Source organism: Geotrypetes seraphini, chromosome 2, assembly GCF_902459505.1.
Source record: "Geotrypetes seraphini chromosome 2, aGeoSer1.1, whole genome shotgun sequence".
NCBI lineage: Eukaryota > Metazoa > Chordata > Amphibia > Gymnophiona > Dermophiidae > Geotrypetes > Geotrypetes seraphini.
Window position 1 is genome coordinate 339,232,104 of NC_047085.1, and position 26,891 is coordinate 339,258,994.

The window sequence follows — 26,891 nt, forward strand, 5'->3', positions numbered from 1 at the left end:
AAGGGCGTCTTCAAATTCTCTAGCCGCCATTGTGTTTTACCTCTGTCGCAGGTCTAATTTTTTGATCGGGGCAAGAGCTTGATGTGGGAGTGTATTATTTTCCTCTTGTCATCTTTATATGATCTTTTTTGTGGGACTTACTTCCAGCATCTCAGCTCCTGAGGAAGTTTTTCGAAATGGAGCTTTGTCGAGCCATGACAGGAACCCCCTGTGCTCCGAATTGTGACAAGAATCTTCTGTGTTTCAGATAAGTTTTTTGACTAACATTATTTGGGCATTTGTTTCTGACAACATTATTTGAATATTAGAGGGCTCATAATAATAAAAGAAAAACATCTACAAAGTGGCCTAAATGGGTACTTGGATGATCAAAAAGCCTGATTGTCCAAGTACCCATAACAAAAGCTGGTTTTAGACGTATCTAAAATCAGCTTAGGCCTTTTAGGGAAGAGGAAAGGGCGGGAGGTGAGCCGACCTAGACATAGTCATACAGCAAGTATAACCAAAACATTTGACAGATTGCCTAGTCGGCACCTATACATTTTGACTTAGACCAAGTCAAAACAGGTATAACTGCCGAAAAAGCAGCCGCAGAACTTATCGCAACTGCCGCGATGAGCTCTGCGGCCTCGGCAACCTGCCCACCCCCCACTGCAACCATCGCGGCAGGAGAGATGGCTCATCTCCCCTGCCGCGATAATGATCCCGAAGTGCCGCCAACCGCAGCACATGGGATTGCTATCGTGGCAGGAGAGATAGCCAATCTCTCCTGCCGCGATCCACCCCCCCCCCCGGGCAAGAGGGAGCCCAGGCCATCCTGCCTGGCAACTCCCCACCCCTCCCCAAATGATTGGGGCAGGGGAAGCCCAAGCCCTCCTGCCCTGGCGAACTGCGACTTCCCCCTGACAACATCGGGGCAGGAGGGAGCCCAAGCCCTCCTGCCCTGGCGAAACCCCCTACCCCCACATCCTCTAAAATATGGGCAGGAGGGATCCCAGGCCCTCCTGCCCTCGTCGCACCCCCCCTACGATCGCCCACCGAACCCCTGCTCGGCCCCCCCGAACCCCATGGACTCTCCCACCTGGCAACCCCCCAACTTCCCCCCCTTGGTACCTTAAGAAAGTTTGCTGGCTAGAAGGATCCCAAGTCCGTCCATCCGGCAGGCCCATCATCCTCAGAATGGCAGGCCTTAGGGCCTGATTGGCCAAGGTGCCTCAAGCCCCACCCACAGGTGGGGCCTGAGGCGCCTGGGCCAACCAGAATAGGCCTCTCCTTCGCTTAAAAGCTCTTGTGTTGGGCGTTTGGGACTTAGGCTTTTTTTGGTTGCTTATATGTTGTTAGTGTAGACATAGTGGTGATCTGGGCGTTTAAACAGCTGAACGTAGAGGCAGGCCATTATCAAAAAAACCTCCTTTTGGATTTTTTTTTGAGAATGGACATTTTCCCTGCTTCTACTTTCAGCATTTAGGGCCTAGGCCAAAAGGGGACTTAGACGTGTTTTTTTTTTTTATTATTATGCCCCTCCACATTATTTTGATGTTATATACACTAAAATAGAAATTATATCTAAAATGCTTACTGATGATAAAGTTATGGGAACAAATCTTAAATTTTATTTCATCATTTTAAAATAAATACCCTTCATCTGTGCCAAACCCGGAAATTCAATGCCAGTCTATTTTTGGTTGCCTGAGACATAGCTGGCAAGACCAAAATTCAGCGCCTAGCTGCTAGGTCTCAATGGCCAAACATAGATCACCCTTTTAGGCAGCTCAAGCCGCTGAATAATAGCAGTGACCAGCTATGTCACTTGACAAAGCCACTTATCGACCAATTCATTAAGACTGATATTCACCAGGAGATAGCCATCTATCTCCTGCTGAATATCTTGGGTAGCTGGCTATGTGCTAAATAGAGCTGAATGTTTTTAATAGGAAGAAAGCTTTACTGGTAATACAATCACTAACACATTTTTCATTTGGTACCAGCTACCATAACAGTGACCAAGAAGCTTTGGCAGTGCTGGCCTCTAAATAACTAGACACTTGCACAGTACAGATAATCCAATTGCAGCTTTTTTCCTACATTTCAGTCTTTCTAATTTCTCCAGTTTCTCTCTTTTCATCTTTGATTTTCAGTCTGTTTGAAGAAGAGATTATGTCTTACACCCCTTTGCAGTCTGTCTTCCACCCCTGTTACAGCTTTTCTCCCCGCTGCTCTCCTGGCTCCTCACCTCAGAACTCTCCAGGTAAGAGAACCAGTGCAACACGCACTATGGCAAAGGATGGAGCTAAAACAGGCCCAAAGTGAAAGGGTGGTGTTAGTGGTTAAAATACATTAAGGAAAGCTGACATTTTTCCTACTACTGGTGCAGTTAAGATATTACCCAGAATTCACAGAACCCTCCTGCTGAATGCTGATGAAATCCCTCAGTTTCTTAAAATGATAATAGTGGGTCGATATTCAGCAGCAGTAGTCAGTGTTTTTTATTTACACAATGGCTTTGGCTTTTAAATGAAGATGTACATTTAGCATCACTATATTTATAATCAATTGAATATGCATATTCGCTGCTGATCATCACCCCACTTACCATTTGGTTGAGCCCTTCAAAATCCTAAAGGGCATAGAGAAAGTGAATAAGGACAGATTCTTCAAACTGAGGGGAGCCACAAACACTAGTGGTCACTCGGAGAAATTGAAGGGGGACAGGTTTAGAACAAATGCTAGGAAGTTCTTTTTTACCCAGAGGGTGGTGGACACATGGAACGCGCTTCCGGAGGATGTGATAGGCCAGAAATCTGTACAGGGGTTCAAGGAGGGTTTGGATAGGTTCCTGGAGGAAAAGGGGATAGAGGGGTACAGATAGAACTTGAGGAAGGTTATAGAAGTGGTCAGAAACCACTTCACAGGTCGCAGACCTGATGGGCCGCTGCGGGAGCGGACCGCTGGGCGAGATGGACCTCTGGTCTGACCCAGTGGAGGCAACTTCTTATGTTCTTATGTTCTGTCGTTCAGCAAGTAAATGTATAAAGCCTGAAAGCTGATTCAACTAGGCAGCTAATTTCACCAAACCAAATAGGAAGCTTTTATTTTATCCATTATGGGACTGATATTCAAAGTGGTTTAACTGAGCAGGAGAGGCTCTTGGCAAGTTAAACCATGCTGAGTGGGCTGGAAGGGGATAGTGTTATTGCCTTACTGCTGCAGCTATTGGTAGCAGCTCAGAGCCTCTGTCAATCCTTGATCTTTGCAAAATAATCATCCCAAGAACTCAAAAGCCTCATTTAAAGTCTTTGAAGAAAACACTGTTGCAGTTTTTAGCGCAGGCCGGTACATTGAATGCTCTGCACTGCTCCCGACACACATAGAATTCCTATGAGCATCAGGAGCAGTGCAGAGCATTCAGAGCGCCAGCCTGCACTAAAAACCGCTATCGTGGTTTTGTAAAGGGGGGGAGTAAATTCAGTAAATGGTGCCCAAATTCAGGGTTGAAAAATATGCGCACTGAGGGCCAGATTCTATAAATGGCACCGAACTCAACGTGATTGTCCGTCAACATAATGGGACCATTTATGGTACAATCATAACGTAAGTTTTTATTTATATATTGCATAAGCCTTTCAGATCTATGTGGTGTACAAAAGAGGTAAAACTGACCAAAGTCAGCGAGCTACGACATAAGAGGTTTCCAGAGCAGGTAAAGTTGTTTGAAGTCAAAGGACCACAACATAAGTAGGAACTGTGGTAAGCGTAATTACAAAGGTTAACAACTGGAGTGGACTTAGGCTTCACTAGGCGTCCTAGATGTAGACGCCACTCCATTAGGTCAGCTTTTCACTTGCCTAATTTGGCAGTGCCTATGTCGGATGCCTAACGATGCCTAAGTCAACCACACCTCTTCTGCGCCTATAACCATGCCTACTTATTAACAGGCATCGTTAGGCATCCCTAGATGTTGGATGGCACCTCCACTTAGATGCCACTAGGTGTCGTAAGAGTTCAGCACCAAACAAATTGCTTTCTTTTTTTTTTTTGATTGGCTGGAAGACGGTGACGGGACTAAATCGCGCGAGACAACGGCACGCCGACAACTGAGCGCAGACAACTGAGCGCAAGGATGACGGCGCGCCAAAGAAAAGCACTATTTTAAAGGGCTCCGACGAGGGTTGTGGGGGGGGGACCCCCCCAATTTACTTAACAGACATTGCACTGGCATTGTGGGGGGTTTGGGGGGTTGTAACCCCCCACATTATACTTAAAACTGAACTTTTTCCCTAAAAAACAAGCAAAAAGTTCGGTTTCAAGTATAATGAGGGGGGTTACAGCCCCCCAAACCCCCCACAACGCCAGCGTGATGTCTTGTTAAGTAAAATAGGGGGGTTCCCCACCAACACCCCCCGTCGGAACCCTTTAAAATAGTGCTTTTCTTCGGCGCGCCGTCAACCTTGCGCTCAGTTGTCTGCGCTCAGTTGTCGGCGCGCTGTTGTCTCGCGCGATTTTGTCTATGAACCCTGGAAAACAGCATGGTCAATTACTATGCCAATTAAGCTAATTTAAAAAATTTAAGCATGGCGTGGATCCCAAATTTAGACTTATGTAGCTGCTAGGTGGTCGCAATTAGGGCTCCTAGTCGTGCCTAAATAGGGCGTGTTTTATAGAATATGGCCGTGAGTGCTGGAGTTACCAGACGTCCGGATTTCCCCGGACATGTCCGGGGATCTGGACGGCCTTTCAAAACCTGGCACTTTGTCTGGGTTTTGAAAAGCTGTGTCGGGCAGGGAGGAAGTCCACGCATGTGCGGTCGTCACGAGCGCGTGCGTGTGACATCTCGTGATGGCCGTGAATGCACGGACTTCCTCCCTGCCCGACAAGAGCAGGCAGTGGGGGGGGGGGGGCGGGGATGGGGCATGCTTGGCGGCGGAATTAGGGCGGGGGTGGGCGTAACTAGGTGGGGCTAGAGGTCCAGATTTTGCAAAAGGAAAATCTGGCAACCCTAGTGAGTGCTATTCTATAAATGGTAATCTGAGTTGGGTCAGTTTATAGAATAGCGCCTAGCACCGGGATCTATATCTAGCTTTCAGATGTAAAGATTTACACCAACTGAAACCAGGTATAAATTTGGGCATGTAAATTAGGTATGGATCCCCCAAGTGCTATAATACTTTAGTGAATGCCTCTGACCGACCCATGCCATGACACCCCCTTTTGAGGTGCGCACCATAAAATTTATATGCAGATTTTGATAGAATAGTGCCTAACAAGAGGCATGCAGAAATCCAAATTGTTGCAAATTAACGACAATAATTATTTGTTAGCACCCAATTATGGGTCCTAATAGGCTCGTTACTCAAATTGCGCACACAAATTTTTATTTATTTGGATTTATTAACTGCTTTTATGAAGTGTTTTACCCAATGTAGTGTACAGCAAGTTTTTAAAATAGGTACTCTAAGTATTGGACATGTGCCCAAAATTGTGCATACAATTTTGAGCACCATGTATAGAATTTGGGGGTAAGCACTTAGGACTTGAGTCTATAAGTGGCACCTAGATCAGGGACATCTAGCCAAATTCCACACAGAACTCAAAATTGTTTAATTAACTTAACTGGCGTGGTAATTGACCATGCCATTAAGAGCTAAGAAAAAAAAATTACTGTATATAATCAAATATTAACCTGGATTTTTGGGCCAAAATATTGGCCCAAAAATGGGGGTTCCTGTTTATATTCGGGCCAGAATTACTGCAGGCTACTGCCAGGCTCTGCACCCTGTCCCCCCTCTGTGCCCTGTCCTCGTTCCTCCTCTGCTTATCCCTGGTGGTCCAGAAGTGCAGCGGGCAGGAGCGAGCTTTCCACACTCCTGCCCTGCTCCTAATCCAGTCGATGGTGGCTGCTGCGAAATCTGGTTTCTTCAGCCACTGAGCAGGAGCCCGCATTGGAAGGGGGCTGGGTGCAGAGCCTGACAGGAATTGGGAGGGAAGGGGGCTGGGTGCAGAGCCCGACAGGGGAGGGAGGGAAGGCTGGGTGCAATGCCTGACAGGGGAGGGAGGGAGGGAAGGGGGATGGGTGCAGTGCCTGGAAGGGAAGGGAGGAAGGAGGCTGGGTGCAGTGCTTGACAGGGGAGGGAGGGAAGGGAGCTGGGTGCAGTGCCTGGCAGGATGGGGGCTGGGTGCAGACCCGGCCGGGCAGGGCACTTGACTATTAAGCTACCTGACTTATATTCGAGTCGACCATTTTTCCTCCTTTGGGGGGATATGGGGGATCGACTTATATTCGAGTATATACGGTAAAAGCTATTAATTATAAGTTCTGTGCAGAACTCAGCACAGCATCTACTAACACCTACAAGACACCTATCCATGTCTACCTGCACCTACCCTTCAGTCACAAGTGGGCACCCGCTCAAACTCAGAGGAGGGAGATTTGGTGGTGACACCAGGAAGTATTTCTTTACAGAAAGGGTGGTGGATCACTGGAACAAACTACCGGTGCAGGTGATCAAGGCCACTAGCGTGCTCGACTTTAAGAATAAATGGGACATCCACGTGGGATCTCTACGTGGGTCGAGCAGCACTCTGACTTAATGGGGTGGGACAGTAGAGTGGGCAGACTTGATGGGCTATAGCCCTTTTCTGCCGTCATCTTTCTATGTTTCTATGTTTCTATGGTTAGTGACAAAGAATAGGCATGGTGTGACTTAGGCATTGGTAGGTGTCTGTTAGGCTCCGATAAATTAGGCCAGGAAAACCCTGGCCTAATATACTAGCGCCTAACATTATGACGCCTAAGTCAAGTTAGTGCTGCTAGGCGTGATTCTATAAACGACACCTAGCTTTTGATGGATGACCACACCAAACAGCGCTTAGGAATTATAGAACCACACCCTTAATGCATGGTCAAGGTGCTGAAACAGGCTACTGCACAATTGCATTAAGAGGTTTTGCGGAAGTTTGCCTATTTCTGCATGTTAAACCAAACGTTACAGAATTTTTCTGTCGGGAGTGATATGGGTGGAGTGTAGGTGTGGAAGCATTAGGCAGCTGGAATAGGAAAATAGTTCATTCAACTGATATATATCGTACTGACAATAAACAAACTGATGCAATGTTCAAATTTCACCCAAGACCTCAAATACCCGTGACACTACTTATTTTATTTTTCGTGTCCTTGCTGGGGTGAGATGTTCATCATCGGTCATGCCCTTAAATTTATTATTTAATACAGGCTAAATTTCTTTTTTCAATCTGGTGTGGTGAACAACTTAAATATAGAAGAGCATTTTATTTAAGGGCAAGACCGATGATGAACATCTCACCCCAGCAAGGACATGAAAAATTAAATAAGTAGTGTCACGGGTATTTGAGGTCTTGGGTGAAATTTGAACATTGCATCAGTTTGTTCATTGTCAGTACGAGCATTAGTCAGCTAGCACATTACTGGCTAGTGTAGATTTAGGGCTCCTTTTACGAAGGTGCGCTAGCATTTTTAGCACACAAACCGGATTAGTGCGCGCTAGCTGAAAAATTACCGCCTGCTCAAGAGGAGGCGGTAGCGGCTAGCGCGCGTGGCATTTTAGCGTACGCTATTCTGCGCGTAAAGGCCCTAACGCACCTTCGTAAAAGGAGCCCTTAATATGGGACCACTTAACTAGGAGCAGGCACCACATTTTGATCTAACACACAATCTCCTGAAATTGTTTGGGTATTTTGACAACATTTAATCTTATATGTTATTGAGGAATCTGTAGGTTGTATTTCGTATGTGTTTTGATATTGTTTTCAAGAGTGATTTGTATTGTTATTTGTTTGTGCCTTATGTATGTTTATATGGAAACCGCTGTGACTCCAGGCAGTATGCAAAGTTTTTTAAATAATTAAATAATAAAAAAATAGTGGGAATGCCTCTTCTTCATACAGCATTAGTTTTGGGCTTGCTGTGCATTAAAATCCTGCGTTATAGCGCTGTAAATCCAAATCTTAATGCTTTTTTATAGAAGGACCCCCATAATGTATTTTTTAATTCTTCATGTATTGAAAGATTACAGTGAAGATAAAAATTCATTAGTGGTTATGAATATTTTGTATTTTCACTGCCAGGACTGCAGCGAGCAAGTGTGAGAGCTCCCTCTCCGTACAGGAGAGACTTTGAAGCTAAGCTAAGGAATTTCTACCGAAAACTTGAAGCCAAAGGATATGGACAAGGTCCAGGTAAAATTAAGTGAGTATGGATCATTTTATCAGCCCAGGTCCACGATGAAGTCTGTTGAATGGGCGGATGTAAAACAGGGAAACATTCGCCGGAGAGTAGTAAATGAAGACTCTCCATGCTAGATCCCAGCTGTTGTTTTCTAGGGAGAAAGTAAACCAACCACAGTGAGACTAGAAGTGGTGCTGGGTCACTGTCCATTCACAGCAGTTGGTGCTTGACCAACATTGCTGTGATTTATATTTCAAGTTCTTGTGAATGAAATATGAATGTGCTGATGCAATCAGCTTTCACTGGCACTGATTGATACCTTTCCTTACTGAAAGCAGCAGGCAGATCAGTGTATAAGGAAGGATATCTACTGAATTATCATACAGCATGGACAATATCATTATTTTCAGGTCTATAATTTACTAAAACCAAATTATTATGGTTAGGCCCAAAATTGGATTGCCTTCCCCATTCTGTAACATTGGCTTCTGGAACCTCTTTACAAATTGAGTTTTCTGCTAAGATTCTGGGAGTCCTTTTCGACTCGTCTCTTTCTTTCAAGGAACAAATTAACTCTGTGATCAAGAAATGCTTTTTAAATCTGCGTATGCTGAGGAAGGTCAAACATCTCTTTCATCACCATCTATTTTAGTTCAGTCAATTATATTTTCGCACCTTGATTACTGTAATGTTATCTACCTCAGTATCACAAAAACTTGCCTGTATAGACTGCAACTGATTCAGAATACTGCTGCAAAACTGATATTTGGGAAACGTAAGTTTGATCATGTGACACTGCTACTTTAGAGTCTTCATTGGCTCCTGGTTTATTTTAGAGCTCAATTTAAATGTGCTTGTGCTATTTTTAAAATTCTATATGGTATCTTCACTCCTCTTGTTCCTTTATCTTGGAATCTTTATAGATTTTCTTTCGCAAAAGGTGACCAACAATCTAAACTATCCTTTCCCTCCAGAAAAGGGATCAAAGGAGTTAATATATTTAGTCAATCTTTGATTTTTAAGTTTTCTCAACTTTGGAACGATCTTCTGTTCCTCTTAAGAAGTTCTGGTCACTCCAATCTTTCCGTAAGCTCTTAAAAACTACTTTATTTACTAAACACTTTGAAAATTAATTCTTCTGGTAATTTAATCTTCTTCATGGTTTTTATCTGTTGTTAATTATTGTAAAACAAGTCGAGCTTTCTTAGAATGAAAATTTGGTATATAAAGCCAAGCACAAGCATTAGATTAGATTAGAGAATGACATGGGGAAAAAATTTATCACCTTTCCCGCCCTATCTCCATGAGCACGTCCCCAGCCCTGCCCCGTTCCCACGAGCTCAGTCCCCGTCCCTGTCCCGTCCCCGCGAGCTCAGTCCCCATCCCTGCCCCCTCCCCATGAGCTCAGTCCCCATCCCCACCCCGCAAGCTCGGTCCCTGAAAATTGTTAGATCCCATTCGCACAAGCCTCAAATACTTATGATTTTATACTGAACTTATTTATTAAAGTATAAAAAGAGACAATATTCTGCACAATTGTCATTTTATAAACACAAATAATACAGAGCAAGGATCAACAAAACCCGTCTCCCCTCCCTTTCACAAATATCCCCACCACTATTGTGAAAACTGAACAAACCAAATTACTACAGAATGCTACAAAGAAAAATCAAGCTAACAGTCACACATGGCAGGAATAGTGTTAGGGGAGTACAACTAGAGCAATTGCCCCCTGTTCAGAGAGAGTTGTCATTCTCTAAGCCAGTTGGAAGCTAAAGAAGAACAGCCTGGGCTTTGCGGTCCCCAGTTATGTCTAATACCAGCTCTAGCAGGATACATATTTCAAAACTGAAATATTCTAATCACAAAATATAAAATAAGTTTATTTTTTTTCTACCTTTTGTTGTCTGGTAATTTTATTCTTCAAATCACATTGGTCTCGGGCTTTGGTTTTGGGTTCCTTCTGTCTTCATCGTGGCATGGCTGGCTCCTGAAGGTAAAATAGGTGCAAGAGGAACTGGGGAGGAGATGCCGAGTCTGACATGGGCGCAATTTTTTTTTACCACAGGAGCAAGACTTTTCACCGCTCCCACAGGGCGGTGAAAGGTCTTGGCCCCCATTCCTGCAGTAAACCAGTTACAAATGTCTCCATTCCTGCAGATTTACTGCGGTGACCACGGTTTACCACGGTAAACGGTCCCCGGTCATTCTCTATAACTGAGTATTAACATGCCCAATATTTAGGCACTCACATTTGCGGCGACCGTAGAGCTGGCATACTGTTTAAACTCAAAAATAAACTAATCTAAACATAAACCGAAGTAACCTTTTTTTCTCTGAAAAAGGGAGAAAAAAAGGTTAACTCAAGTATACATTCAGATATAAGCATTGGTGGTCCAGTGGTGAGCTGGGACAGGAGCACTCCCTTCTTGTCCTGTCTCGGGGGGCTCTACAACCTCTACCGTGTTCTGTCCTGGCTGGCTCTGCACCCTCCCTGACCCATTGCAGGCCTTCCTCAGGCTTTTCTTAAGGCCTGGTGGTCCAGCAGTGAACCGAGATAGGAGCAACCCTTCCCATGTCCTATCCCACACCACCCTACCTCCCTCCTGCTTCATGCACCTGAAAAAGACATACCTTGCACCGCCTAGTGGTCCAGCAGTAAACCGGGGCAGAAGTGATCCTCCTCCGCTCCTGCCCTGTACAGAGCTGCTAAAGGAAATGGCTGCCGTGAGTTCCCGCTGCAACCTTGCAAGCTCAAGGACCACATCTGAGAACTGGCATTGAACAACCGTTTCTAGACTGGCCTCTAAAGCATATGCAGTCAGTCAAGTGTAGTATTCAGCCCTTGACCGTATAAGCGTAAACACTTAAAGATAGGACTGCTTTCTATGTGGCCCGATTTAAGTGGTTACCTTAAGAGTTCAAGGACTGAATATTGGCACTTAACCGCATAAATGTCAACTCCGCCCCGGAAACCCATAGGTTAGCTAGCTTCAGCACAGGCGCTAACTGCCAATATTCAGCATCGTTAACTACATAAGTGTCATTGAATATTGGCAGTTAGCCACAGAGAAGTAATTTAAGTAGGCAGAAGTCTCTATTACAGTGTTCCGCAAACTTTTCTGGACGGCGGCACACTAAATGCAGTGCCCCGGCTGGGAGGCACCCGGATGTCGACACAATGATGCCACGCACATGCGTGATGTCATTGTGTCAACATCCGTGCATGCGCGGAGGCCTATTTTGCCGCGACCCCGCCATTACAGGGATCCGGGAGGTGCAGTGAGAAGAGGAGAGACGCCGACCAGGAGGAGAGTCATCCATGCCGGCAGACTTCCTACAGGACGTGCCTCTCACTTAAAGATCATTCATATGAAGACCGTCAGAGCAGTCTGCGCTTATACTCGCTCGAGGAGCGCAGAGAAAGGGGGGACATGATAGAAACTTTCAAGTACATAACGGGCCGCATCGAGGAAGAGGAGGAAATCTTCACTCTTACGGGTCTCACGGTGACAAGAGGACATCCGCTAAAACTTAGGGGAGGAAGATTTCATGGGGATACCAGGAAATACTTCTTTACCGAGAGGGTGATTGATAGATGGAATGGTCTTCCACATCAGGTAGTCGAGGCTAGTAGCACGCTCGACTTCAAGAGACGATGGAACAAACATGTGGGGTCGCTACAGAGGTATGATAGGGGATAGTTTCTCGAGGGTGGAAGGGATCATGATTGGGCAGACTTATTGGGCCGTCGGCCCTTTTCTGCCGTCATATACTATGTTTCTATGTTTCTATGTAGGCAGGCAGCCAGCATGGACGACTCTCCTCCTCGCTAGTGTGTCGCGGCACACCAGAAATCTCAGGAGGCACACAGTTTGCAATACACTGCTCTATTGCTTGCTTAAATCATTGTGAATATCACCCAGAAAGTGTTCAAAGAGACCAGTTTTCTAAGCTGTGATGTAATAATGTATTCCCTTACTGTTTGATCATATGAAAATTCTCATGTAATTATACAGGTACAAGACGCTTTATCTGAAATTCCAAAAACCAAAATTTGACGCAAACTGGAAGTAGTTAATTTTCCCAACGTGACACACACTGAAACAAATGCAGATGCATGGGTTTCTCCAGATCTCTGTGCAATTCAAGCTATAGGGCTGGAAAGTGGAAAGCTGCAGATTCGAAAGTGGCAGTAAGAAGCAGAAAAGGTCAGAGGGCTGGAAAATTGCAAAGAGAGATGCAGATTCCACTCAGAGCAGTGAGAAGCAGAAAAGGAAAGCACAGAAAGTTGAGGTATTGAACAAGCTTGATCATGGTGTGTCTGTACAAAGGCTGACTGAAGAATATGGTGTGAGAACAACCATATACGACTTAAAGAACAGAAAGATAATTTGTTGAAGTTTTACAGTGAGAGTGATGAACAGAAATTAATGAAAAACAGGAAAAAACATTGAATAAGGCAAAAAAATGAAGATTTAGAGAATGACATGGGAACGGGGAGCAGTGGTAAATTGCAGTAAATCCACTGCAACTGGGAAATTTTAGGGTGCATCACCATGGATGCAAGCGTAAAACTTTTTACTGTCTGCGGAAGCGGTAAAAAGCTTTGCTCCCACAGTTAAAAATAAGGCCATCCATTTACTGCAGCTCCCTGCTGATCCATCTTATCTCCAGACTCACTGGGCTGGGCTAGGTTGGTGTTGTCATCCCTCCACCTCCTCCTCACCATCCTCAATTCCTCCTGTAAGAGAGTTCCCAAATGGTCTTGTACTCCCCTCAACGAGTCCTCCTCCTCCTCTTCCTCTACAGCAGTGTATCGCAAACTGTGTGCCTCCTGAGATTTGTGGTGTGCCGCAACACACTGGCGAGGAGAGTCGTCTACACCAGCTGCCTGCCTACAGGACGTGCCTCTCACAGCGAGAGGTACGTCCTGTAGAAAGTCAGCCGGCACAGATGACTCTCCTCCTGGCCAACATCTCTCCTCCTCTCCCCGCACCTCCTGGATCCCTCCACTGGCGGGTCGCAGCCAGATGGGCCTCCACGCATGCGCGGCTGTTGACATGATGACATCACGCATGCACATAACATCATCATGTCGACATCCGCGCACCTTCCGGGTGCCTTCCAGCTGGGGGCACTGGATTTAATGTGCCGCCAGCCAGAAAGTTTGCAAGACACTGTTCTACAGGAACCCAATTGCCGCCACCGTCACATACGTTTAAAACCCCATGGCAACAAGCCATTTAGTTGCGGTGGTGGCGGTGAGAACAAGGAGCCAGGCCCTGGACGGGAGTGAGTAGGCGGGCTGTGGGGGCGAGAACGATGAGCTGACGCAGGAGCCGAGGTCAAAGTGAGAGGGCGAGCTGTGGAGGTAGCAGAAGCGGTGGGAGCAAGAAGAGCCCGAGTGAAGGAGCCCGAGAGTGAGTGTGCACTGTGCAGCAGCAGGCAGGGAGCAGGAGCAGAAGCCAGAGTGAGTGGCTGGCAGCAAGTAGAGGACGAAGCTCTACACGCTGTAAGTTTTATTCTTTTTTTAATTATAAAAACCCTAGGGCCCACTTTGGCTTCTGCTTGTCTCCCCAGCCCCAAGAGGAAGAAGCAGGCAAGTTTTAATTCTGTAGCACCTGGTAGACTGGTATAGTCCTTACGAATGGGTTATATACCTCACTGCTACCAGCAAGTGGAGACTGAGAACAAACTTGTATATTAGGATAGCTTCCCCTCTTGCAATCCAGTCTTCTTCAGTCTCCATTAAAGCAGGTAATACTGTTGGAATTTTGTGTTAGACTCCTGGGTTCCCCTTTTGTGCCAGATAGAGCTTGGACAGGTCCTGTTTGGGGATCCATCTGACCTCGGGGGTGTTAAACTCAGCGGGTCTCATGCTGGGTCCCCCCACTCCCACCTTCCTCCATCTCCTCACATTTTTGTAGAGGTGCCTCAGCCAGCAGCCAGTCCCCCTGGTTGGTCAGCTCTCCAGCTTTGAGAGCTGTAGAGTCTGTTCTGACTAAGTGAAAAGAATAAATCCTGAGGTGTACCAGTCTAAAGGGCTCAATTCCTGTTAAAACTGCCATTTGTATTGGTTTTTTTCTCATCCAACCGGCACTTTTATTACAGCTGGGGTGTTTCGTGCCCAGCAGTCCGCTCGCGCGGTGGCCCAACAGGTCCAGGACCTGTGTAGTAGTCTTCTATCTGTACCCCTCTATCACCTTTTCCTTCAGAAAATTGTCCAATCCCTTCTTGAACCCTAATACCGTACTCTGTCCTATCATGCCCTCTGGAAGCGCATTCCAGGTGTCCACAACCCGTTGGGTGAAGAAAAACTTCCTAGCATTGGTTTTGAATCTGTCCCCTTTCAACTTTTCCGAATGCCCTCTCGTTCTTGTATTTTTTGAAAGTTTGAAGAACCTGTCCCTCTCTACTTTCTCTATGCCCTTCATGATCTTGTAAGTCTCTATCATATCCCCTCTAATTCTCCTCTTCTCCAGGGAAAATAGCTCCAGTTTCTCCAGTCTCTCAGTGTATGAAAGGTTTTCCATACCCTTTATCAAATGTGTCGCTCTCCTCTGAGAGCGTGTGGCCTTCAAGGACCCGGGGGAGCATAAGTTAGAGTCCCTCCTTAAACAGAGTTTTGATGTGACTGCTCTAGCAGTCCAGGTAGCAATGTGTGGCGAGCTGGTGGCTCGGGCGTGTTTTTGCTGGGCCGAGCATGTGCAAGACTCAAGGTGAACAAAGCAATGGGGCCGGACAATCTACATCCCAGGGTGCTCAGTGAGCTCAGGGACGTCCTAGCGGAACCGTTATCCATACTCTTCAATCTGTCCCTGAGCACGGGAATAGTGCCCTTGGACTGGAAAACAGCTAATGTCGTTCCTCTGCACAAAAAGGGTTGCAGGACAGAGGCTGCGAATTACAGACCGGTGAGTCTCACATCGGTAGTGAGTAAACTCATGGAAATACTCATCAAACGCAAATTAGACATGATACTAGACGAGGAGGAACTACGCGAACCCCACCAACATGGATTCACCAAGGGTAGGTCCTGTCAATCCAATCTCATCAGTTTCTTTGACTGGGTAACAAGGAAACTAGATTTGGGAGAATCCCTGGACGTCGTGTACTTGGACTTCAGCAAAGCCTTTGATAGCGTCCCCCACCGCAGGCTATTGAGCAAGATGAAATCGATGGGATTAGGTGAAACACTTACAGCATGGGTCCACGATTGGCTGAATGGTAGACTTCAGAGGGTGGTGGTTAATGGTACCATCGTCAGAGGTGACCAGTGGGGTGCCGCAGGGCTCGGTCTTGGGCCCGATCCTTTTCAACATATTCGTAAGAGACATGACTCAGGGGCTTCAAGGTAAAATAGCATTATTCGCCGATGATGCCAAACTATGTAACATTGTGAGTAACGGCAGTCTTTCCGACAGCATGACGCAAGACCTGCTTTTATTGGAACTTTGGTCCTCGACCTAGCAGCTTAGCTTCAATGCTAACAAATGCAAGGTCATGCACCTGGGCAACAATAATCCGTGCAGAACGTACACATTAAATGGTGAAACCTTAGCAAGGACTACAGCAGAACGGGATTTGGGGGTGATCATCAGTGAAGACATGAAAACGGCCAATCAAGTGGAGAAGGCTTCATCCAGGGCTAGGCAAATGTTGGGTTGTATCTTTCAGTTTTGTTTAAAGAATATATTATATAAATAGGGGAAAAGAAAAGCAATCAGTTTTAGTTAGTGACCCCCCCAATGTATGGTGGTAGGGGTTAAGTGAAAGGCGTCCTGACAAACGCTGGTCCCAGGTTCAGTTCCCTCACAGAAGTTTCATTAGGGATAGAATCAAATAAGAAGCACAGCCAGAGGTGATTATATAAAGAATATATTATAGAAATAGTCTTACAGAAAAGCAATATTTATAATCATTACAATTAAGCATTACAATTAAATAGAGAGCATAGCAGTTTCCCTGCCTTACAGAGTTCAGAGGCAAAGAGGGACATAGAAGCTTGCAGTTCTAGGAAGAGCCAGAGAGAGAGAAACGGGGGATGGTCTAAGCTTCGTGTTCCATAGATAAAGGGAAGGATAGACAGAGAGAGGGAGAGCCAAGACAGAACCAGAGTGCAAAGCAAAGAGCCAAGAGATAGCTAGATAGAAAGAGAGAGAGGGGGCCAAGACCCCTCTCCTGATAGCTTGATAGAAAAAGAGAGATTGATAGCTCCATAGAAAAAGAGATACATTGATAGAGCAGAGAGCAGGCTTTTATACCTTGGAATTTTATTGACTAGAGAAAATATTGTATTTCCCAGTATCTTTCTGTTTAGAACTTGCAAACTGTTTGAAACAATGGTTAATTTAATTGACAAAGGAGGGTGTAATACCTGCAAGCATGGTGATGGGATTAGGTCTCTGGCTTCTTTGTTTCTTGATCTGTGCACTTGGACCTAAGCACCCTCTTAATCAGACATTAACACCTTTTAGCTAGTCATGATTCAATCAGGGAAACTTAAAACATATCAGGGATACTTGAAACAGTTTCCCTGCACTAAGGGTCTATCTGCCTTCCCATGCCAGAGTCAGATTGATATAATTTCCCATAGGCCTCTAGGCTGACAGTATCCGGAGAAGCTTTGTTAGTCGGAAGCCCAACATCCTAATGCCCTTGTACAGAACCATGGTGAGGCCTCATCTGGAGTACTGCGTACAATTCTGGAGGCCACATTACCGTAAAGATATGCTGAGAGTCGAGTCGGTACAGCGAATGGCCACCAGGATGGTCTCGGGGCTCAAAGAGCTATCATACGAAGAAAGGCTGAACGAATTGCGGCTATATTTTCTCGAAGAACGTAGGGAGAGAGGAGACATGATTGAGACATTTAAGTATGTCACTGGTCGTATCAAGGTAGAAGATGATATTTTCCTTCTTAAAGGACCCTCGGCCACAAGAGGACACCCGCTGAAAATAAAGGGCGGGAAGTTTCATGGCGACACCAGGAAATACTTATTCACCGAAAGAGTGGTTGACAGCTGGAATAAGCTCCCAGTGCAGGTGATCGAGGCCAGCAGCGTGCCAGATTTTAAGAACAGATGGGATGCTCATGTCGGATCTCTACGAGGGAAAGGTCATCAGAGAACGATTAAATAGGGGGGTGGGTCAATGGTGTGGGCAGACTCGATGGACCTCGGCCTTTTTCTGCCGTCACTTTCTATGTTTCTATGTTTCTATGACAGTAAGTCTGAGGATTGGGAATTGCTCAAGCGCAAAGTGGCAAAGATTGAATTGGGTGCTTCTTATCTTTCAGATGCTATGTATGACCTCTTGCAAGCTTCTGCCACCGTACCTTTTGGCTTCGGGCTTGGTCGGGGGATTCAGCGTCCAAAGCTAAGTTGACAAAATTTCCTTTTAAAGGATCTTTCTTGTTTGGTGAGGACCTGGACAAGTTGGTTTAGACTCTCACTGATTCTAAAATGCTTCGTTTGCCTGAGGATAGGCCTAGGCCGCTGGCTCGAGGTGGGGCTGCTTGTGGGCATTATTTCCGCTGCTTCTGCCCTGGTCAAGGGGCTGCCTCTTTTCAGTTTCCTGGGCTCTCTAGAGTCAGATTCTTCCTGCGCATACAGTCCTTTCGTGAGGCCCGCCAGGGTGCGGGTTGCGCCCCCACTGGGTCCCCTGCCACCCGTCCTGCCCAATGATTCCTTGCCAGCGCCCGTCTTGGTTCTGGTGGGTGCCCAGCTGAGGGATTTTTATCCAAACTGGGCAGATAGAACGTCCGATCAGTAGTTTCTGGAGGTGATTCGGGACGGTTATGCTCTGGAGTTTGCCCGTTCCTTGCCAGACCATTTTCTTGCTTCTCCCTCGCAGGTAGTGTGGAAGCATTAGGCCTTTCGCCAGACCCTTCAAAGATTGTTAGATCTCCACGCGATGGTTCCAGTTCCCATGCAGGAGTGGGGCACAGGTTGGTACTCGATTTACTTTGTGGTGCCAAAGAAAGAAGGGACCTTTCGGCCCATCCTGCATTTGAAGGGGGTCAACAGGGCTCTTCATGTGCTTTCCTTCCACATGGAAACTCTGCGTTCTATTATTTTGGCGGTTCAGCTGGGGGAGTTTCTGACCTCTCTAGATCTGACGGAGGCCTACTTGTACATTTCTATTCAGGCCTCACATCATCGCTTCCTGCGCTTTGCGATCTTAGGGCAACACTATCAGTTCTGTTCACTTCCCTTTGGTCTAGCCACGGCTCCACAGATGTTCACCAAGGTGATGGTGGTTGTTGCGGCGGCGTTGAAAAAACAGGGCATTCTAGTTCATCCCTACCTGGATGACTGGTTGATTCGAGTGAAGTTGTTCCAGGACAGCACCCGGGTCACGGCTCGGGTAGTGGAGTTTCTGCAGTCACTGGGATGGGTAGTCAATCTTTCCAAGAGCCGGTTGTCTCCATCTCAGGGCCTGGAGTATCTAGGAGTGCTGTTCGACACCTCCTTGGGGAAGGTCTTCCTTCCAGAGACCCGGGTAAGCAAATTGCAATCTCAGATTCACCTGTTTATGGCATCCAGTTTCACCAGTGTTGGATTGGCTGCAACTGGACGCACTATAGAGGAAAGGCTGAAAGAGCATAATAGACACCACAAGCTATGCAACACAGAAAAGTCTGCTGTAGCTCTCCATGGCAGGGAAACTGGTAATACAATCCGATTTGAGAATACAAAAGTCTAGGAGAAAGAAGACTGCTGACATCCCTCCTTATATACCCACAAAGTTTGTGTGTGGCACGTGCATTTGTTCATTAGCTGTGCATCCCTGACATCAGAGGTAGGCAGTGGCCATAATAATGTGACTCGACCGCGTAGTACTTAATACTTTTTTTTAGCGACAGGAGTCACAAAAATCCAGTTTAAAATTCTGAAACAGATGAGTCCAGAAATACAGTTTCTCTGTTTAGATACTGTGTGGAGTTTGTGTTCCTATATTATTGGTTTCTTTTTTTTTTTTTAATATTCTTTATTCATTTTCAAGATTACATTAAGTGTTAAAAATATTCCTTCACATTAACAATAAATTCATCACTTACAAACAATCATTGATACATTACATAGATTTTTATCCCTTTCCCTTTCCCATCCCTCCCACCCATATATTCCATTATCATATAAAACAAATAATAATAAATATTCCCCCCTCCCTACACCTTAAAATGATAAATATAAGGGAAACAATTTCAATTAATCCTAATATTAATTAATTAATTAATTAATATTATTGGTTTCTAATATTTTCTGTGAGGAAGGAGACATTTGTTCTGCTTTTTCTTTAATGAGAAGTACTCACTGACCAGAATGCTTACCATCCTAAATGAGAGGATTCAGTTTCTTGTCCTCTCTCCATCTGCTGGTAGATGGTCATAACTCACAATTTTCAGTATTCATCTGTTGCAATTAAAAGAGAGAAAATTACCAGGTAAGGCCTTACCTGGAGCACCCTGTCCATTTCTGACGACTGTACACTTCTCCCTCTGTATTCACGGTTTCGTTGTCCACGGTTTTGGTTATTCGTGGTTTTTCGTGTGCAGGCTCCGCCCCCAAATTTATGTCAAAATAGCTCCCAGCGATGCACAGAGAAAATTGATCCTCTCAGCGTTGTACAAAGGAAATCAAAGGCACTTTCTTGATAGGAACAGGTAATTTTATTCACGGTTTTGTGTCTTTTTCAGGCTTTTTACAGAAAAACAGCGAATAACATACAAAAAGTTATTCGTGGTTTTTCTGTATTCGCTGCCATGCTGATCCCCTATATCCACAAATACAGAGGGAGAAGTGTACCTCCAACAGGGTAGAGAGAGAACAGAAATAGTCCAGAAAAGGGCTTCCAATGTGGTACAGGATCTAGTCCAGAAGTCCTACAACATAAAATGCAAACATCTAATATCTCTTTTTTGCATGTGCTCTAATTACAGTAGGTTTACAAATGTGCTTAAAAGATTCATTACCAAGCTGTCAGTGATGCTCAGTAACACTCCATCTAGGTTTGGAGAGCTATGTTCCTTTCATCAGGACACAGAAGAAAAAGTTCAGCTACACTAGATTAAAATAGTCTGTCAGCTAATCCGTAGGCTATTTGATTTTTTTTTTACTGATTTGTAATGACATATTTAAATCCTTTACAACTTCTATTCTATCGCCTTCAAGCTCAAAATCTTCATCTTTTAAGAAACAACTAGCAGGGAGGTAATACTTCACAGAATAGCACTTGGTCGCTCTTCAATGAAGGCTCTCGACAAAGTATTCAAAGGCAAGGAAGGAGGTAACACTCCAGTCGAAGATCAGACTTTTCCACACACTCATTTTCTCAGTGATCAGTTACAGATGCGAATTGCGAAAGCTGGACACTTCAGAAACAAGACAGAAAGAAGATTGACTCATATGAGCTTTGGTGCTTGAGAAGGATTTTAGGCATGCTGTGGACCGCCAGAAGAACTAACAAATCGATTCTGGAAGAGATCAATCAGGCTACGTCACTCGAAGCCCAAATGATGAGGGTACAACTGTCTTATTTTGGTCACACCATCAGAAGAGAGAGATCACTGGAGAAGGATCACAGGAACCAGATGAAAAGGGCGACCTGCAATCAGATGGCTGGACATGTTGAAAACAACCATGGGGATGAAGCTGGAGGATCTTTCCAGACTAACACAAAACCAATTTCTTTTTAGATCCGCAATTCATCAAGTCACTAAAACTCGAACACGAGTCGATGGCACCTAACAATAACAATGACATATTATGCAAACTGTTCTGGTTGTTCGCTGTCAGAATGAATATGCCTGTACTGTTAAAACAAAACACGAACTTGGCTCTAGCACCAACGCTTTTTGTGTATGAGTTATTTATTTTACATGTTCAATGTCATACAATTTAGATAAGCCATCAACATGGCATAAATGGCAGATGCACAATTTTGCACAGCCAGGCTGCAACTTCCTTGAGATTTGTACCTAGAGAATGACATGGGGACAAATTTTTCACCATCCCCGCAGGAACTCAATTTCCTCGTTCCGTCCCCGTGAGTTTTGTCACTGTCCCTATTCCATTCCTTTAAGCTCTGCCTTAACCACACAAACCTCGAACACTTGTGATTTTAAAGCATTTGAGGCTTGTACAGATGAGGACAGCTTGCAGGAATAGGGCAGGGACAGAAAAAGAACTCGCCGGGACAGGAAAATGGGTTCCCGCGGGGACAGGGAAAAATTTGTCCCTGTGTCATTCTCTGGTTGTACTTCAGCATCTAGAAAATGTATGATTTGTCCACAAGAAAGCCACACACTGTAGTCATTCTTCAGGTATTATACCATCAGTAAGTCATATTTTGGAAAGTTGTCCATACTAGAAACTAAAAATAAGACTGTGGTTTTAGGGAGTGTTTGTTTTTATCAGCTGCAGATTATATTAGTGATGATGGTTTAGCCTCTTCTCCTCTGTCATGTGGGATTCAATAGAATTAATTAATACACATTTTTTTTTTTTCTTCCCGTTTCATTCACAGGTTAATCATACGGCGTGATCACTTGCTAGAGGGCACATTCAATCAGGTGATGGCTTACTCCCGCAAGGAGTTGCAGAGAAATAAACTCTATATAACATTTGTTGGCGAGGAAGGGTAAGCACCTCTTTTTACAATAGGTATAGTTTTTTTTTTTTGGGGGGGAAGGAGATATTTTTTCAGATATTTCTATCTGATATTTCTACATATGCTCTTTGGAATAACGATAAGGCTTGATTTACAAAGTTTTTGGCTAACAAAACAGAATAGGAGAAAGTCCTCCATAAAATGGGTGTTGTTAAATTTATTTCGCACCAAATACAGTCCTTAAAATATAAGCTGAGCTATGCATCAGTTTCTTTTAGTTCTGGGTCACTATTTTGTTTATTTCAAAGATTTGTTAGTGATTGTTATGCAGTTTTCGGAATAAAAACTGTGTTATCACCTCTCCTGTGGTCTTTCCCACAAAAGAAATATCATCACTTAACAGAACTGTATCAATAGTTCCCAAACTATAAACTTCCATCTCCCCCCTCCCTGACTACTCCGTATGAGACAATATTTACATATCTGCACACATTTGGTTTGTGAGCTAGGCAAATTTACATGTTTTGATTGCTTTGAATATCAGGCATATTGTTTAAGCTCAAGAGCCAGAAATGAGAGCTCCCACTTAAGAGAGGTCAGTTCGTGGCATATTTTAACTTAAGTCATGGAGAGCAGTTTCAAGGACTGCAGTGATCAGCTGGCATTGTAGTATAATCCAAAATAACAGCATTGGCTCATTACAATCATATAGGCGGTTAGTTTAGAAGCCCTATTCATGATTTTCATGGGTCAATACCAGCAATTACATGTACATAACGCAAACCCGATTTTGAAAAAAGCTGGGATTTATACATGCAAATCGCAAGTACTATATATGTACGTGGATCTGGTATAAGGCAAGAGGGCAGAACTAAGGAGGAGCTAAAATATACATGTGCATTCTCCATTTCAAAAGGGGAATGCACATCTATGCTCATTGTTCTTGGTGTTGGAATTTAAAGGTGTTCCTGGGGATTTTTGGAAGTGCATATTTTAGGTTATGCCCTACAGGAGGAATTAAAGGAGGTTGCCTTTTTAATTCCCCTGTTTACCTCTCTCCCAAATTTATTCATGCAAATCATATGCATGCCAAATGATTGTAATATATTGACTTGTAGGTTTCTAAAATGGCACACATAAATATCTTAGTATTGACACTTATACATGCATGCTCTGAAATAGCAATCAGAAGGTGGTGTCTTATCACAAATAACAATTTTTTTAAAAAAAGCAAACTTTATTAATCTTTTATATTTCCCCCAACAATTCCAAATGGCAAGGATATTCAGAAACAAGGTCACAAACTTTCCCACCTTAATAGGCAGTCCATTCCAACCATCAAAGATGGTGGTACACTGAGAGGACTCACAAAACCACTGGAAGCTGCTTATACAATCAATTCACCATAGCTGTTGCTGCTCCAACCAGTTTCACCCTCCATGGGCTTCATCAGGGAACTTTCATCTAAAATAACACAAAATAATAATATAAACCAATCACCACAAACCATGATAAATTAAAACAAAATGTACACATAATCAAAAACAGTGTCACATTCAGTGCTTCAGCATTTGGAACCTAGGACAATACCAGGTGGACTTTATAGTCTAGGACCCAGAAATATTAAAGAAGAGACAAGTTAAATTAATCATGAATTTTTAATGGGTATAACTAATGGGCAGACTGGATGGACCGTTCAGGCCTTTATCTGCCATCATTTACTATGTTGCTATGTCACAAGGCAGCACTGCCCATCCCAAAGAGAACAGTATGACAGAACTGCTAGAGAGAAATACCTCTCTGGACATTCTAGGTCAAGTAACTGGCAACACTTTCAATGGAAAAGGGTAGATAGTGGGAAGTACACTATCTAGTGTGGTTGTTCAGCATTGAAATTTACAACACACGGAGATCTGAGGCTCTTCCCCTTTACATTTGAATCTATTTTGATTAGAAGTACTGAGAGACATGTGCTGGAAGAAGAAGTTTCCTTACAATACTTGAGCAGTGATACATAAAATTAAGTTGACACGAGAGAGGTATTTGGTGAGATTATTTTGTTCTCTCTTCATCCTGTATATATTGTTGTAGATAGGGGGGGTTCCCCAAGGGTCTGTGCTGCTTTTGAATATATTTATCAATGACCGATAGATGGCAATAACTAGTAAGATAATTAAATGTGCTGATGTGACAAAGTTGTTCAAAGTTATTAAATCACAAAAGGTCGTTGCGAGACTAGGCATCAAAAAGGCAGATGGCATTTAATGTGAGCAAGTGCAAAGTGATGCATGTGGGAAAGAGGAACCCAGACTATAGCTATGTGATGCAAGGTTACACATTTTGGAGTCACTGCCCAGGAAAAGGATTTGTCATCATTGAGGATAAATTGAAAGTATGAGCTGACAATCTACGGCCAGTGGCTAAGAAGGCAAATGAATGTTAGGAATCATCAGGAAAGGAATGGAAAACAAAGACAAAAATGTTATAATGCCTTTGTAATGCTCCATAGTACTGAGTTGACTTAGTCTTTTGATGTGCTTCTGGAATGCCTAGTCAACATTCTACAACCTCTTTCCAGGCCCATCGGAAGTCCGCTCACCCTCTTCCACTGACGATGACAGCTTGTGGTGGCATAAGGGTATGCTATACATCTACCAGAATTCCCTCTAAACAAAGTAACAGGAGAGTTCTTTCATCCTCAACAGAAGGGCTAGGGGTTCTATTTCAAGTACTTTCTCATACCAAGAAAGATGGGAGGACTTCAACCAATTTTCGACCTCCACGCTGTGTCAAGTACTTACTCAAAAAGAAATTCTGCATATTCTTTAACAACCTTGTATCCCCTCCAAGTTAAGAATGCTTGGTGCTGCTCTCAAGAGCTCATGGACACATGCTTACACATCCCCTTTCTGCGAGTATTTGTGCTTTGAAATAGGCCAACATCACCTTCACTGTCCTTTTGGCGGGCAACATCCAGAGTGTTCACAAAGTATTTAGTTGTCATGGCTGCAACACTCTGCACTTATGACTTTTGAGTGTTTCCTTATCTGGACGATTGGTGGATAAAGGTATCGTCGCCTCAAGAAATCCAGTAGCCACTGACCTAACTATACATCTATTGCAACCTCTAGGGGTTGCACTCAGTTACAAGATTTCCTATCTCCAACTACCTAGATTCTAGAATTCAAAGGAGTCCTCTCAGAAAAATCTAGACACTCAACATCACCTTTCCTCATACAATCCCATTTCCATAGCTACATATAACAGCTACTCATTGTACTCTAGCTCTTTAATAATAATAGCCTACGGACCCACTTTCACAGCATTTCCAAGTCGCTTTTTTTTTCAATCAATTCTTCAGTGGTGACTACATCCAAGAACCCAGTCCATTGTAATCCATGTTCCTCTGTATCTGAAAATTCTATCAACAGATGCTTCAAGGTTTGCATGAGAAGCTCACCTGGCCTGCCTTCACACTCAGCTTTATTGGAGTCTACAAGAGAAATTCCTCTATATCTCTTTGTTGGACCTTTGAGCCATTTGCACTGCCACCTTTCAAATCATCTCCTGAACCAACTAATTTTAATCAACACAGCACTCATAGCCATCTACTACATAACTAAGCAAGGAGATACAGGATTTCGTTCTCTGTGCCAGGAGGTGATACAGTTCTTTTCTTGGGGGTTCCTCCGCATCTTTCCCCTGAACAAATAACAGAGTAACAGCATGTGCTAACAGACATTTTCACCAGATTTCCTCAACCTGATGAGTGGTGACTCAGTTCATCTCTACTCCACCAAATCTACGTGGCTTGGCGATCTCTACAATTATATGTATTCCCATCTGCCAATAGATGCACACTTTATCACTTCTACTCCCGTCTCCACTCTCCTCAATGTCTGGAATCAGATGAATTTCTTCCAGATGGCAGAAACAAGTTCCTCCAATCCCTATGTTTTAGAAATATTTCTTCAAGTTTCGGTAGAATCCAACCACCATGTTTCTCGTGGCTCTATGGTGACAGAGACAACTCAATATTGAAGAACCAGTTCCTCTTCAAACCTTTCCACTGTCTTGACTCAGAGCGAAAGATCCCTTCTGTCTGCCAGTCTCAGTATCATCACTTTACAACCTAGTTCCTGGCTCCCCATGTATAATGACTTCCATCTCTCTGTTCCAGTGTCAACCATCATAACTCCCTATGCACAACTCTCCACACAGAGATACTACTGATTCATGTGGACACATTTTATTTTCTAGTGTTGCCTATGGTACTTAGTTCCAAACATATGTCCTATTCCATCAGTGCTGGATTACCTTATATATCTCTCTCTTACTAGTAAAAAAAAAAAAAAAAAAGACGAAAAAAAACACTTTAGTTCATGTTTATCTCAAGACTATCAGTGCCTTACATGTGCTTTTGAACAACAAACCTCTGGCTACATGTTCGTTGCTTTCTTGGTTCAAGAAAGAGTTCATGATGTCAAAGCCTACAATCTAACCTCTTCCTGTTGCTTGAAACCTACATGTTATCTTTTCCACTTGATGAAGCCTCCATTTGAATCACTTACAACTTCATTTCTCAAGCACCTCACTTAGACAGTAGTCTTCTCACTTTGTATCACTTCTACACACTGAGTCAGTGCATTTCAATCTCTACTACCTGATACATCTTATACAACATTTTCTCATGATAGCGTTGTTGTTCTTACTCATCTCAACTTCCTACCAGAAGTAATTCTGAATTTTCATCTCATCCAGGCTATAGAACTATCTGCCTTCTTTCCCATACCACATTCTCATCCTGCGAGTGCTGTACTCCATTCATTGGACTTTAAACCTGCCTTAGCTTCCTGTCTACATCAAACTAAGCTTTTCAAAACTACAACTCATCCTCTCCTGTCCTTCAATCCCAACAGACTAGGAGCTCCTGTAATGAAGAGGTCAATCTCTCCATAGTTAGCGGACTGCATATTATTCTGCCCGGCTCGGGCTGGGCTGCCACTGGAAAGTCGTGTTACAGCACACAACGTAAAAACAATGGTAGCCTCAATAGTTCACTCTGTTTCTTTCC

The 26,891-nt window shown here is 44.1% G+C and overlaps 1 protein-coding gene across 1 annotated transcript in view; it reads left to right on the forward strand.

The window, feature by feature from the left end:
- The window catches only part of HECW1 (HECT, C2 and WW domain containing E3 ubiquitin protein ligase 1), a 318,284-nt gene that overhangs the window by 225,238 nt on the left and 66,155 nt on the right, over positions 1–26,891 (forward strand). Inside the window, exons 18-20 of the mRNA XM_033932848.1 lie at positions 2,139–2,248; positions 8,101–8,221; positions 21,734–21,847. Of these exons, the coding sequence (XP_033788739.1) occupies positions 2,139–2,248; positions 8,101–8,221; positions 21,734–21,847 (345 nt within the window). The remainder of the gene's footprint in view (positions 1–2,138; positions 2,249–8,100; positions 8,222–21,733; positions 21,848–26,891) is intronic.